The sequence below is a fragment of the Coregonus clupeaformis genome, unplaced genomic scaffold (genome assembly GCF_020615455.1).
Source record: "Coregonus clupeaformis isolate EN_2021a unplaced genomic scaffold, ASM2061545v1 scaf1533, whole genome shotgun sequence".
In the NCBI taxonomy this organism is placed as follows: Eukaryota; Metazoa; Chordata; class Actinopteri; order Salmoniformes; family Salmonidae; genus Coregonus; species Coregonus clupeaformis.
In genome coordinates this window covers 25,714-41,009 of record NW_025534987.1, presented here as the reverse complement: position 1 = coordinate 41,009, position 15,296 = coordinate 25,714, and the positions used below count along the sequence as shown (strand labels likewise).

General features: G+C 42.1%; 1 protein-coding gene across 1 annotated transcript in view; it reads right to left on the bottom strand.

Annotated features, from left to right (window-relative positions):
- Positions 1–12,589, bottom strand: part of LOC123487216 (DNA-directed RNA polymerase III subunit RPC1-like) — a 69,029-nt gene extending 56,440 nt beyond the window's left edge. Inside the window, 12 exon segments of the mRNA XM_045218374.1 lie at positions 1,135–1,238; positions 3,060–3,177; positions 3,179–3,194; positions 3,537–3,699; positions 4,017–4,259; positions 5,183–5,203; positions 5,417–5,547; positions 5,682–5,766; positions 5,768–5,854; positions 10,234–10,371; positions 11,651–11,786; positions 12,356–12,589. Coding sequence (XP_045074309.1) covers positions 1,135–1,238; positions 3,060–3,177; positions 3,179–3,194; positions 3,537–3,699; positions 4,017–4,259; positions 5,183–5,203; positions 5,417–5,547; positions 5,682–5,766; positions 5,768–5,854; positions 10,234–10,371; positions 11,651–11,786; positions 12,356–12,399 — 1,286 coding nt within the window. The 5' untranslated portion in view covers positions 12,400–12,589.
- Between the last annotated feature and the right edge of the window lie 2,707 nt (positions 12,590–15,296).

The window sequence follows — 15,296 nt, the reverse complement described above, 5'->3', positions numbered from 1 at the left end:
CAGTGGCAGACCACGTTTAACAACACCTGCACAGGATCGGTACATCTGAACATCACACCTGCGGGACAGGTACAGGATGGCAACAACAACTGCCCGAGTTACACCAGGAACGCACAATCCCTCCATCAGTGCTCAGACTGTCCGCAATAGGCTGAGAGAGGCTGGACTGAGGGCTTATAGGCCTGTTGTAAGGCAGGTCCTCACGGTTTTGTCTCACCAGGGGTGATGGTCGGATTCGCGTTTATCGTCGAAGGAATGAGCGTTACACCGAGGCCTGTACTCTGGAGCGGGATCGATTTGGAGGTGGAGGGTCCGTCATGGTCTGGGGCGGTGTGTCACAGCATCATCGGACTGAGCTTGTTGTCATTGCAGGCAATCTCAACGCTGTGCGTTACAGGAAGACATCCTCCTCCCTCATGTGGTACCCTTCCTGCAGGCTCATCCTGACATGACCCTCCAGCATGACAATGCCACCAGCCATACTGCTCGTTCTGTGCATGATTTCCTGCAAGACAGGAATGTCAGTGTTCTGCCAAGGCCAGCGAAGAGCCCGGATCTCAATCCCATTGAGCACGTCTGGGATCTGTTGGATCGGAGGGTGAGGGCTAGGGCCATTCCCCCCAGAAATGTCCGGGAACTTGCAGGTGCCTTGGTGGAAGAGTGGGGTAACATCTCACAGCAAGAACTGGCAAATCTGGTGCAGTCCATGAGGAGGAGATGCACTGTAGTACTTAATGCAGCTGGTGGCCACACCAGATACTGACTGTTACTTTTGATTTTGACCCCCCCCCCCCCTTTGTTCAGGGACACATTATTCCATTTCTGTTAGTCACATGTCTGTGGAACTTGTTCAGTTTATGTCTCAGTTGTTGAATCTTGTTATGTTCATACAAATATTTACACATGTTAAGTTTGCTGAAAATAAACGCAGTTGACAGTGAGAGGATGTTTCTTTTTTTTGCTGAGTTTATATATATATATATATATATATATATATATATATATTGCTTTCAACAATTCAATGGGTAAACCTAACCAACGTTTTGGCAGGTAGTGCCTTCTTCAACATTTTGGGTTGTAGGTCAAGCTCATGCTTTTTAAAATGACCAACATGTCAAATATAACTGTCCTCACCTCTTCATCTGGGTGTGTCGTTGCTGGATGAAGTTGGCTCCAGGGTGGACCTCCGGACCGCTACGCACCAGCTTCCTCAGCATCTCCAAGTTGGCCTTGTTCACCTGGGGAACAACAAGTTAGAGGTCTCAGGGCATACAACAGGACCCCCCACAGATGGGGTATTTACAATAGTGTACTGTGCATGTTACTTCTTAATGGTAAGCTGGCTAGAAAAGGCCCTCAACCTCCCCTGTGATCCATCATGATTTGTAAAGCATCTATGTAGCGCTTATGAACAATTGATGTATTCTTATTAGGACTGTCAAATGATTAAAATAATTAAAATCGAGTTAATGGAATTAGTTCATCGCGACTCACCGCAATTTGGCCTTAAATTTGAAAAAACCCCATTAAAAAGCAGTGCATTGAGTTACTTTGTTTTGATTGTAAAGGAAAGAAATCCAAAATAATCTGTATCAAAATGTTTTAATGGCATTTTCACCATAAACAACACAAAAGTCACTGTAACATGCAGCTATTAATGCTCCCAGTGGTTAAGTAGAAGTACTTCCTCTTATCAATATTCTGGAAGTTTAACACTTAGTTAAAGCTTCAGGCGTTCTATAGGAGTGTTCTCCCAATTTCTGATTGGAGGGTTGGACTATAGGAAAAAAAGAACTAGCTCTATGGATACATAGAACAAAGGGCTTTGGAACCTGTCCAACAACGTTCTGACTTCCACAGAAGACAATAACAACAGGTCAGCCAGGTCTGAGGTCATTGAATCTACCCTAGGACACTGATCCATGTTCTTCAACATGTCAAATATAATACAGCTTTAAGATCTACCCTAGGACACTGATCCATGTTCTTCAACATGTCAAATATAACACAGCTTTAATCTACCCTAGGACCTGATCCTTTCTTCATGTCAAATATAATACAGCTTTTAAGATCTACCCTAGGACACTGATCCATGTTCTTCAACATGTCAAATATAATACAGCTTTAAGATCTACCCTAGGACACTGATCCATGTTCTTCAACATGTCAAATATAATACAGCTTTAAGATCTACCCTGGCTATCCATGTTCTCAAATATAACACAGCTTTAAGATCTACCCTAGGACACTGATCCATGTGCTTCAACATGAACTTGTCACAAGCTGCTGCTACTAGAATTGGGATCATTAAACATTTTGGCCTGAGAACTACAACAGAAACAGTAGTTAAATTAATGGATGTCTGGCTCTGATTGAAATCATTGTGGAAAGTTAGTTGAATCAAGAGGCATTCAGCCATGGCATTGTAGCGGCAGGTAGCTTTAGTGGTTAAGAGCGTTGTGCCAGTAACCGAAAGGTCGCTGGTTCTAATCCCCGAGCCGACTAGGTGAAAAATCTGTCGATGTGCCCTTGAGCAAGGCACTTAACCCTAATTGCTCCTGTAAGTCGCTCTGGATAAGAGCGGTCTGCTAAATGACTAAAAATGTAAAAAAAAATAAAAAATGTAAACATTATTTTGACTAGCTGGCTAACGTTAGTATAACTAGTTTGATACTTCTGTACAAATGATGTTTTTGCTGTTATCTAAAGAAAGGCCTGGGAATGTGTTTACGGTAGGACTTTCTGTTGGGTTTCCTTCAAAACGGTCGCTCAAAGCTGCGTGCATAGAGCACCACAATAGAGACAGGCAGCGCTACTGAGACCGAGCGCAGACTGACTGTTCACCGCACAGAGCGTGTTGTGCTTAAAAGGGTACGTGCTGAAACACGTGCGCTTAAAAGGGTCCGTGCGGCAAAGAAACGGAGAAGCGATTAAAAGCGTCAAAGAAATTAACAGCATTAAAAAAGTTGCGCCTTAACACGTTAACGTAGACAGCCTTAATTCTTATAAAGCCTTTATACGTTTTAGTTAGTTTAAAGTGTGACCAATAGGAGTCTGACCTTCTCTGGATAGGTCAGGATCTTGGCTACGTGTACAGGGACCGCCACCTCATCGATCCGCAGGTTGGGGTCCGGAGAGATGACCGTTCTCCCAGAGAAATCCACTCTTTTCCCGAGAGGTTTCACGGAATCGCCCTGAGAGAGACGCCACAAAGTATCACTAACTTAGTGGTTCCAAATTCTTATCAATCCAAGGCAGCAGTGGAGAACAACATTCCACTGTATACTTTGTGATTAAATGGCTCTACAATCAATTAGGACACTTTCTGTTTCTGAGTCAGCTGTGTAAATAAACTAAATCCACAGAAAAAAATAGATTCAATTGTTTATAACAAAAAGACATGACATTGAGGAATTCAGTGTCAACTATCAATAATAAAAGATGGTGAGAGTGACCACAGAACTAGAAATCAGAACAGACAACAGGTAACAATTAAATCATTAGAATAGAAATCACTCCATTTCTACAAGCGAGACCTTGTTTGCCCTTGAGTCTCTGAACGAAGCCTCTGGTCCACTTCTTAGGGGCCATGTTGAGGGGGATGCCAGAGAGCTCACTGTTGATGTAGAGAGCACATTGCAGCTGGAGGAAGTCCCAGTCCTCCATGATCATCTGGGTCTTGGCCCCTGACATACGGTGCTGTGGGACAGCATGGGAGGAGGGCAGATCAATTCATTTATCATTCATTAGACAACAACACAATAACTGCAACAAATCACCTTTCTGTCTTGTGTTATTACTTTCATAAAAAAAGGCCCAGGAGGTTTTCCTGAGCTGACCAACTAGTTAGTAATAGCCTACTAGGGCCCGGTCAGTTCCTGGAAAAACTCCCGGCCCTATTCATAAAACAATTAAATCACAAATTCATCGACACTTCCTGCTACCCTCCCAATCCCATGATACCCACATTCTCGATGACATCATACATGACTAAAATGTAAAAAAACGTAATGTACCCACCTTCTTGATACGTCATTGAGGAAGATGATCTCTGTGAGCTTCATGGTGAGGTCATCCTCATTAGTACCTGCCTTGAGGTCTGAGATGACAGAGGGGCGGATGCAGAGTGGAGGTACCAGCAGACGAGTGAGGATGAGGTCTGCAGGCTTCCCCGCCTCAGGGTTCATCAGGAGCAGGGGAATGTCCTCCGCTGGAATCCTCTTGAACAGGTTCAACACCACCAGAGGACTCAGGTTCTCCTGGAAACCACAGTACAATGAAGGTCAATCAGTCAGCATTTAAAACCTTAAAGGGCCAGTTTCCCGGATACAGACTCATTTTGAAGAGGTTCAACACCACCAGAGGACTCAGGTTCTCCTGGAAATCACAGGTCATGAAGGTCAATCAGTCAGCATTTAAAACCTTAAAGGGCCAGTTTCCCGGATACAGACAGACTCATTTTGAAGAGGTTCAACACCACCAGAGGACTCAGGTTCTCCGTCGGGGTGAAGGACATGATCGGTATGTTTTTAAAACCTGTGTGGTCCTGTGTGGCCCAGTTGGTAAGAAGAGTGTGGCTCTAGTAATACCAAGGTTGTGGGTTCAATTCCGACAAGTATCCCATATACTAACCCTGTATGAACTCTGTACTGTAAGTCGCTGCTAAGTGAAAACTATACAAAGCAAACCATTAAAATCCTCATATGACCTCTAGAAAGTAGACATGCAAACTGTTAGAAGTTGCCATAGTTGCCTTCAACGTGACTCACCTGAGCCCTGCTGAGCAAGCCATAGTTGCCTTCAACGTGCCTCACCTGAGCATTGTTGAGCAAGCCATAGTTGCCTTCAACGTGCCTCACCTGAGCCCTGCTGAGCAAGCCATAGTTGCCTTCAACGTGACTCACCTGAGCCCTGCTGAGCAAGCCATAGTTGCCTTCAACGTGACTCACCTGAGCCCTGTTGAGCAAGCCCTAGTTGCCTTCAACGTGACTCACCTGAGCCCTGCTGAGCAAGCCATAGTTGCCTTCAACGTGACTCACCTGAGCCCTGCTGAGCAAGCCCATAGTTGCCTTCAACGTGACTCACCTGAGCCCTGTTGAGCAAGCCCTAGTTGCTTCCGTTCACCTCAGTGACTCACCTGAGCCCTGTTGAGCAAGCCATAGTTGCCTTCAACGTGACTCACCTGAGCCCTGTTGAGCAAGCCCTAGTTGCCTTCAACGTGACTCACCTGAGCCCTGCTGAGCAAGCCATAGTTGCCTTCAACGTGACTCACCTGAGCCCTGCTGAGCAAGCCATAGTTGCCTTCAACGTGACTCACCTGAGCCCTGCTGAGCACCTGTCCACCTGAGCCCTGTTAGCAAGCCCTAGTTGCCTTCAACGTGACTCACCTGAGCCCTGTTGAGCAAGCCCTCCTCACCACTTCTTTGTTGTGTTCTATTGCGATATCGAAGGAGTTGAGAAAGTCAGATACTACAGCGTCCACCACTTTCTTGGTTGTCTTGTATTTCTCGTGGAGGATCTTCAGCAGGCCACACTTCTTCACCAGTCCTGTTAAAAGAGTAGAACGAAGATAGCATCAGTCACTCCAACCACCACCTGGGCTATGCTTTCAACTCAACTAAACCCAACTCAATTCAAATACAACTTAACAATATGTCAATATCCAACCTCAAACAGTCTACCATTTAACGTGGAGCAATTGAGACACAATGTCCTTTTGCGGCATTTGTCGGATATCTTCTTCTTCAGTCCTCGTTTCTGGAGGTACGCTTAGGCCTGGCCTCTTCAACACATCCATGAACTGTAGCTTCTCCTCTTTGGTCAGCATGATGTGAGAACACGTCTTACAGATCATCTGGAGGGATACAACAAGCACATTATGTTATAATGGAACAACATGAACAACAATCACATGATGTTATAATGGAACAACATGAACAACAATCACATTGGGTCTTTCTCAATTTGCATACTACCGTGCTCCACACACTCATGCTCCAAGTGTATTCTCTTGAGTACGTTCTTGTGAGGACGAGAGTGTGGAGAACACATAAAACATTACATTTGAGAAGCACTCGCACTCCCCCTAATGTATTACCTCACGCTGCATCTCCCCATTCACTGAACCTTCTCCCAGCCAGGACAATGGCAATAATAGAGACCAAACAAGATATACACAAAGCAAACGTTTTCCTTCATAATTATCAGCTAGATATGTGAATCGTTGTAATCTAGCTAGCCAGCTAGTTAAACAGGCAAAAATGACCTAAAACCAATGTTATCCAAGGTAGATGTCAATTCTTCGTGGATAGCTAGCTAACAATTCTTCATGTCTATCTGGCTAGCTAAAAGGTCTAGTAGGTAGCCAGTTAACCCTATTGACTTACTATGGGCTTGTTGGCTGGTAACCATGCCAAAATTAACACAGCATGTATTTATTAACGTATCATGTCAGGCAACATATGAGACGTGGATAGGAAACATGTCTTTCTAAAGTCAGAGTGTATTTTCTCTCGCTTCAGCTCAAATAATGGCCACCATTGATTTCAAGAAAATGTGCATCCTTTTTTTTTTTTTACATGGTTGCGTCATACTTCTTTGCATACTTTCCGTTGAAGCTTGCATCGATGCAATGCTTCAAAATATGTACAAACGGAGTATGCATTCGAGAAGTGCCCTCCGTGCTCCGTTTCACATACTTTGATTTGGACTCATACTCCGACCCTCCCGTGCTTGGAGCACGGTAGTATGCATTTTGAGAAACACCCATGATGTTATAATGCGCCAACTTGAACAACAACCACATGATGTTATGATGGGCCAGCTTGAACAACAACCACATGATGTTATGATGGGCCAGCTTGAACAACAACCACATGATGTTATGATGGGCCAACTTGAACAACAACCACATGATGTTATAATGCGCCAACTTGAACAACAACCACATGATGTTATGATGGGCTAGCTTGAACAACAACCACATGATGTTATGATGGGCCAGCTTGAACAACAACCACATGATGTTATGATGGGCCAGCTTGAACAACAACCACATGATGTTATGATGGGCCAGCTTGAACAACAATCACATGATGTTATGATGGGCCAGCTTGAACAACAACCACATGATGTTATGATGGGCCAGCTTGAACAACAATCACATGATGTTATGATGGGCCAGCTTGAACAACAATCACATGATGTTATGATGGGCCAGCTTGAACAACAACCACATGATGTTATGATGGGCCAGCTTGAACAACAATCACATGATGTTATGATGGGCTAGCTTGAACAACAATCACATGATGTTATGATGGGCCAGCTTGAACAACAATCACATGATGTTATGATGGGCCAGCTTGAACAACAATCACATGATGTTATGATGGGCCAGCTTGAACAACAACCACATGATGTTATGATGGGCCAGCTTGAACAACAACCACATGATGTTATGATGGGCCAGCTTGAACAACAATCACATGATGTTATGATGGGCTAGCTTGAACAACAATCACATGATGTTATGATGGGCCAGCTTGAACAACAATCACATGATGTTATGATGGGCCAGCTTGAACAACAATCACATGATGTTATAATGCGCCAACTTGAACAACAATCACATATCAAAAGAGTCAAAGAAGTAACTATGATAATTGAAGGATGATCAAGGTTGTGATGTAGGCTACTCAGAGTGCAGTCCAGTAATGTCATATTTAGTTTGCTACATTGTAGAGAGAGAGACAGAGAGAAGATAAATATATATACAGGTAACTGCCGAAATAAAGTAAACATCAACATAAAGTGGGCGTTGGGCGACCACGAGCCGCCAGAACAGCTTCCCCTTGGCGTTGATTCTACAAGTGTCTGGAACTCAATTAGAGGGATGCAACACCATTCTTCCACCAGAAATTCTATAATTTGGTGTTTTGTTGATGGTTGTGGAAAACGCTGTCTCAAGCGCCGCTCCAGAATCTCCCATAAGTGTTAACGTGGGCAGCGATCTGCTGACTGAGACATCCACACACCCTTTAAACCCAATATGCTCCTTTGAGACCCCCTCTTTCAATATCACTGAGATCTCTTCTTCTAGCCATGGTAGCCAAAATAATGGGCAACTGAGCATTTTTGTACATGACCCTAAGCATGATGGGATGTTAATTGTTTAATTAACTCAGGAACAACACCTGTGTGGAAGCACCTGCTTTCTAGCCTACATTGCATCCCTCATTTACTCAAGTCTTTCCTTTATTTTGTCAGTTACAGGTATATGTATATATGTATGTACACTACCAGTCAAAAGTTTGGACACACCTACTCATTCAAGGGTTTTTCTTAATTTTTACTATTTTTACATTGTAGAATAATAGTGAAGACATCAAAACTATGAAATAACACATATGGAATCATGTAGTAACCAAAAAGTGTTAAACAAATCAAAATATATTTTATATTTGAGATTCTTCAAATAGCCACCCTTTGCCTTGATGACAGCTTTGCACTCTCTTGGCATTCTCTCAATCAGCTTCGATGAGATAGTCACCTGGAATGCATTTCAATTAACAGGTGGGCCTTCTTAAAAGTTAATTTGTGGAATTTCTTTCCTTTTTAATGTGTTTGAGCCAATCAGTTGTGTTGTGACAAGGTAAGGGGGGTATACAGAAGATAGCCCTATTTGGTAAAATACCAAGTCCATATTATGGCAAGAACAGCTAAAATAAGCTGACAGTCCATCGTTACTTTAAGACATGAAGGTCAGTCAATATGGAAAATGTCAAGAACTTTGAACGTTTCTTCAAGTGCAGTCACAAAAACCATAAAGTGCTATGATGAAACTGGCTCTCATGAGGACCGCCACAGGAATGGAAGACCCAGAGTTACCTCTGCTGCAGAGGATAAGTTCATTAGAGTTACCAGCCTCAGAAATTGCAGCCCAAATAAATGCTTCACATAGTTCAAGTAACAGACATCTCAACATCAACTGTTCAGAGGGGACTGTGTGAATCAGGCGTTGATGGTCGAATTGCTTCAAAGAAACCACTACTAAAGGACACCAATAAGAAGAGACCTGCTTGGGCCAAGAAACATGAGCAATGGACATCAGACCGGTGGAAATGTGTCCTTTGGTCTGGAGTCCAAATTGGAGATTTTTAGTCCAACCGCCGTGTCTTTGTGAGACGCGGTGTGGGTGAACGGATCATCTCCACATGTGTATTTCCCACCGTGAAGCATGGAGGAGGAGGGTGTTATTGTGTGGGGGTGCTTTGCTGGTGACACTGTCTGTGATTTATTTGGAATTCAAGGCACACTACACCATCCCATCTGGTTTGGGCTTAGTTGGACTATCATTTGTTTTTCAACAGGACAATGACCCAACACACCTCCAGGCTGTGTAAGGGCTACTTTAAGAAGGAGAGTGATGGAGTGCTGCATCAGATGACCTGGCCACCACAATCCCCCGACCTCAAACCAATTGAGATGGTTTGGGACGAGTTGGACGGCAGAGTGAAGGAAAAGCAGTCAACAAGTGCTCATCATATGTGGGAACTCCTTCAAGACTGTTAGAAAAGCATTCCAGGTGAAGCTGGTTGAGAGAATGCCAAGAGTGTGCAAAGCTGTCATCAAGGCAAAGGGAAGCTATTTGAAGAATCTCAAATATAAAATATATTTTGATTTGTTTAACACTTTTTTAGTTACTACATGATTCCATACGTGTTATTTCATAGTTTTGATGTCTTCACTATTATTCTACAATGTAGCCCCCCGTGTAGCTCAGTTGGTAGAGCATGGCATTTGCAACGCCAGGGTTGTGGGTTCGATTCCCACGGGGGGCCAGTATGAAAATGTATGCACTCACTAACTCTGGATAAGAGCGTCTGCTAAATGACTAAAATGTAAAAAATAGTAAAAATAAAGAAAAACCCTGGAATGAGTAGGTGTGTCCAAACTTTTGACTGATAGTGTGTGTGTGTGTATGTGTGTGTGTATGTGTGTATGTATGTATGTGTGTATATATATATGTATGTGTGTATATATATATATATATATGTATGTGTGTATATATATATATATATATGTATGTGTGTATATATATATATATATATATATATATATATATATATATATATATATATATAGATAGATAGATAGATAGATAGATAGATAGATAGATAGATAGAGAGAGAGAGAGAGAGAGAGAGAGAGAGAGAGAGAGAGTGAACTTACCTGTAGGATTCCAATGATGGCTTTGAAATAGCCCACATGAAAACAGGGCATCTCCAGGTCCAGATATCCATAGTGTCCCAGACAGTCAGCCAGGTTCTTCCCACACGTCTCACATGGACGATCCTTCTCACTGGTGCCCTGGAATATAACATGACAGTTGGGTCAAAACAACCAATACACTTGGGACAGTTTCCCAGCACCACTTTAAAGCACTTTGAGCATGCTTTTTAGTACAGGGTGAGGCTTGATCTTGTTCAGAGAAACCAGCCCTGGATTCTTGTAGAAAGTGTGTGTGTTTGTGTGTGTGTGTGTGTGTGTGTGTGTGTGTGTGTGTGTGTGTGTGTGTGTGTCTGTGTGTATACATGCGTGTGTTGTCAGTACATACCATGCGATGGTTTAGCTAGCAGATTCTAACGCGCCAATGTGATGCTCCATTAGCCGTTACAGGATAGGTACTATTTGGCGTAGCCAGCAGATTCCCACCCTACCGTTACGCTTGTGGACACAGACATTTTAAAAGATTTCAAGTTAATGGAAAATTCCACCCAAAAACGATCTTTCGGTATTTGTTTCATTAGTCCATTGTTGATATAGTACCAAAATGTTTTGCATGTCAGCAGTCAAGTTTTCAAGACATATAACTTTCAAAATACTTTCAGAAAGTCTTGAACTTGATTGCTGACATGCATTTTGGGACTAGATCAACAATGGACAAATAAAAAAAATACCAAAATATTGTTTTTTAGGTGGGGTTTTCCTTTAAGGTTGGTTGGATTCTCTGTGCTATGCCAAACATAGCCAGCAGATTCCGACCCTACCGTTACGCTTGTTTACACTGAGCTGCACTGGGGTCGGAACGCAATCATGGTTTAATTAAGACACCTCGGAGCTGGCGCGGGATATGAGTCGGAAAACTTACCTCAATGCAGGGAGGGCATGTGCCACTGTACTACACATTTTACCTATATCCAAACTGATACACCGAGAAGACTGAAATACTGCTAATTCGTCCTCATGCTAGCTAGCAGTAGCCACCGCCGCCATTTTGGAATGGCAGTGTAAAGCCAATCAGCTCCTTTGTTGTTCTACGTGACATGCCATTCCATAATGGCTACTGCTACCTAGCATGAGAAGACGAAAAGGGGCATTTTTCCGGGAAAATTCTGCAGTATTTCAGTCTTCTCCATGTATCAGTTTGGATATATACAAAATGTGGAGTACAGTGGCACATCCCATCCCTGCATTGAGGTGTGTGAGTGTTGTCAGTACGTACCATGTGATGGCCCAGTACTCCATATAGGGTGTTGTGTGTATGTACGCGTGTATGCGTACGAATGTGTTAGCCCCACCATGCGATGGTCCAGTACTCCGTATGGTAGCGGGGTATGGCTGGTGTCCTGGCTGTACAGGTTCTTACCATGCGATGGTCCAGTACTCCGTATGGTAGAGGGGTATGGCTGGTGTCCTGGCTGTACAGGTTCTTACTGACCACCTGGATATGAGCCTGCTGTCTCATCTGCTCAGCCGACTTCATCCCAAAACAGATGTGGCTTCTGTTTACATAGAGATAGACGGAATTGACAGCCAACTCAGCATAGGGGAAAATTAGACACTGGCTAGTATGTCAACTAGCAAATAGGTCCTACCCAAGCAAGAACTGCCTATGATAACAAGCTATAGTTTAGGGGTCAATTGGGAGTCATTTGTAATGTATGGTCAGCATTGCTATATGTCTACATGAGGCTACTTCATACTTGATTGGAATGCAGATTCCTCTCTACACCTCGTGCTTTATCACTACGTACTTAGCAAGAGTGTCAGTGATCATGGCAAGATGAGTTCGATATACTACCACTATTAGCCAGGTGGGGATGTGATGTGTTATGATTGTATGTTTAGCTAGCTAGCTATCTAAACTGGTTACCACCAGCATTGCTGACCCTGTTCAATCAATGATGCAATTGCAAAAAGCTAGCTAGCTATGAAAGCAAGCTCATGTGACAAATTGCAAGCGGCTTTACGTAGTTATTTACAAACAATACTCATAGCTAGAGGACTGGGGAAATATTTATGGATAGTGGCTAGCAGTGAAGCAGCAAGCTAGCTAACTGGACATACTTACATTTTTTTGGCCACATCAGTCTCTCTAAACTGCTCTTTCACCATCGTGACTGCTGTTTGCCCCCGCCAACCTCCGGCAGAAATACAGATCTAGGATAAGATCCCGTACATAAAACTGTTATTTTCTACACTGTCGTTCACACTAAACTTCACATACAGTCATCACACTGTCACTTGTCGTTCCCAATTCCCATGTTGTAGCTAGAAACGCTGCCACGGCAATGTGATTACACGTGAACCATGAACTCATATGACAACGACATGCACACATCCGGTTCAAGAGCGCTCCATGAAGGAGGTTATCCATCAGCCACTGCCCTCCAGTGGACGACATAATTATTACATAAACACTGAGGAAACAGGTGCAGAAATACTTTTCCACTAGATGTCACTCGTAGCTACATGGATAAAACAGATAGGCTACTGCATGGTTCCTTGTAGAATAGCCTAAATATGTCTGAAAAGTTCATAATGTTAGACTTATGGACCTTTTAAAAAAAAATCTCCTCTAGTGCGGGAGAGGGGACCCATGGGAGTTGTGGTTTTAAGCGGGAAGAAACATTAAATACAGCATACAATAATATAAGCCATTTAGCAAACACTTTTATCCAAAGCCACTTACAGTCATGCATGTAGAGATTTTAGGTATGGGTGGTCGCAGCGGGAATCGGAACCACAACGTTCGGCGTTGCAAGCGCTATGCCCTAGGGACTGAGCCACACAGGACTACAATGAATCTGTACAATGTAAGTTTACAATGCAACACGTCCTTTATATTTCATAACAATATGCCCTATGTTCCAGAGTAATTACCAATAGAGTAGTTCATTACTGTGTATTAAACCCGTTATTACGCGCAATAATTCAGTAAATCTACCACTTTAGTTTCCACCTTTCCCAACCCGAGGCCTCTCCCATTATCTCATTGAAGAGCAGAACTAGCAATGGTATGAGTTGTAATAAATGATATCACAACAGTAGTGTCCCCTAAAACGGTTATCTTAAACTGGAAATAATCCAGTTTTTCCCACCATGTTTCACACATGTTCAGACTACCTTTTGAGATAATTGACAAAGCGCCGTTTTTTTATTTATTACTATTACATGCATTATTGTAAAGGCGACCTTTAGTCTGAATATGGATGAATTGACCCCGAGAGGCATGACATTCGGTTTAACCAATTTATGTTGCATAATATAGTGTGCTGTCAACAATTCAATTATATTTTCCACCAATATACGTTTGTTTAATTCAAACATTACTTGATTTTTTTCATACTTTATAGTACCTTCAGAAAGTATTCACACCCCTTGACTTTTTCCAAATTTGTTGTGTTACAGCCTGAATTTAAAATGAATTAAATTGAGATTATTTTGTTACTGGCCTACACACAATACCCCATAATGTCAAAGTGGAATGATGCTTTTTTACATTTTTACAAATTAATAAAAAATGAAAAGCTGTAATGTCTTGAGTAAATAAGTATTCAACCCCTTTGTTATGGCATGCCTAAATAAGTTCAGGAAAAAAAAATAGCTGAACAAGTCACATAATAAATAGCAATTATAGTGTTTAACATGATGTTTGAATGACCTCATCTCTGTACCCCACACATCTGTAAGGTCCCTCAGTCGAGCAGTGAATTTCAACCACAGATTCAACCACAAAGACCAGGGAGGTTTTCCAATGCCTCGCAAAGAAGGGCACCTATTGGTAGATGGGTAAAAAAAAAAAAAAAAGCAGACATTGAATATCCTTTTGAGCATCGTGAAGTTATTAATTACACTTTGGAGGGTGTATCATTACACCCAGTCACTACAAAGATACTGACGTCCTTCCTCAGTTGCCGGAGAGGAAGGAAACTGCTCAGGGATTTCACCATGAGGCCAATGGTGACTTTAAAACAGTTACAGAGTTGAATGGCTGTGATAGGAGAAAACTGAGGTTGGATCAACATCATTGTAGTTACTCCACAATATTAAGCCTGTACAGAATAAAAAGATTGCAAAACAACAAGGCACTAAAGTAATACTGCAACAAATGTGGCAAAGCAATTAACTTTATGTCATGAATACAAAATGTTATGTTTGGGGCAAATCCAGCACAACACATTACTGAGTACCACTCTCCATATTTTCAAGCACAGTGGTGGCTGCATCATGTTATACATTTACATTTTACATTTACATTTGTTTACATGTTATGGGTATGCTTGTAATCATTAAGGACTGGGGAGTTTTCAGGATAAAAAATAAATGGAATGGAGCTAAGCACAGGCTTACCAAGAAGACAATTAATGTTCCTGAGTGGCCGAGTTACAGTTTTGACTTAAATCTACTTGGAAATCTATGGCAAGACTTGAAAATGGTTGTCTAGCAATGATCAACAACCAACTTGACAGAGCCTGAAGAATTTTTAAAAGAATAATGGGCAAATGTTGCACTGCCAAAGGTAAATCTAACATGTATTGACTCAGGGGTGTAAATACTTATGTAAATAAAATGTCTAAAAACATGTTTTGACTTTGTCATTATGGGGTATTGTGTGTAGATGGGTCACAAAAAAGTATTCATTCTGTAACACAACAAAATGTGGAATAAGTCAAGGGGTCTGAATACCTTCAGAAGGCACTTATTAACCTCCTGGTTGAGCACATTTTTACACAAATGTTGCATTTTAGCCTATTTACACATTCCTACTCTTCAAGGTCTCTACTAACATGAATGGTGCAATATTTATCCCTCAACAACTTTAATTCCTGTCTTTTATCATACAGTGCCTTGCAAAAGTATTCATTCCCCCTTCGCTTTTGTCCTATTTTGTTGCATTACAACCTCTAATTTAAATTGATTTTTATTTGGATTTCATGTAATGGACATACACAAAATAGTCCAAATTGGTGAAGTGAAATGAAAAAAATTACTTGTTTCAAAAAATGCTG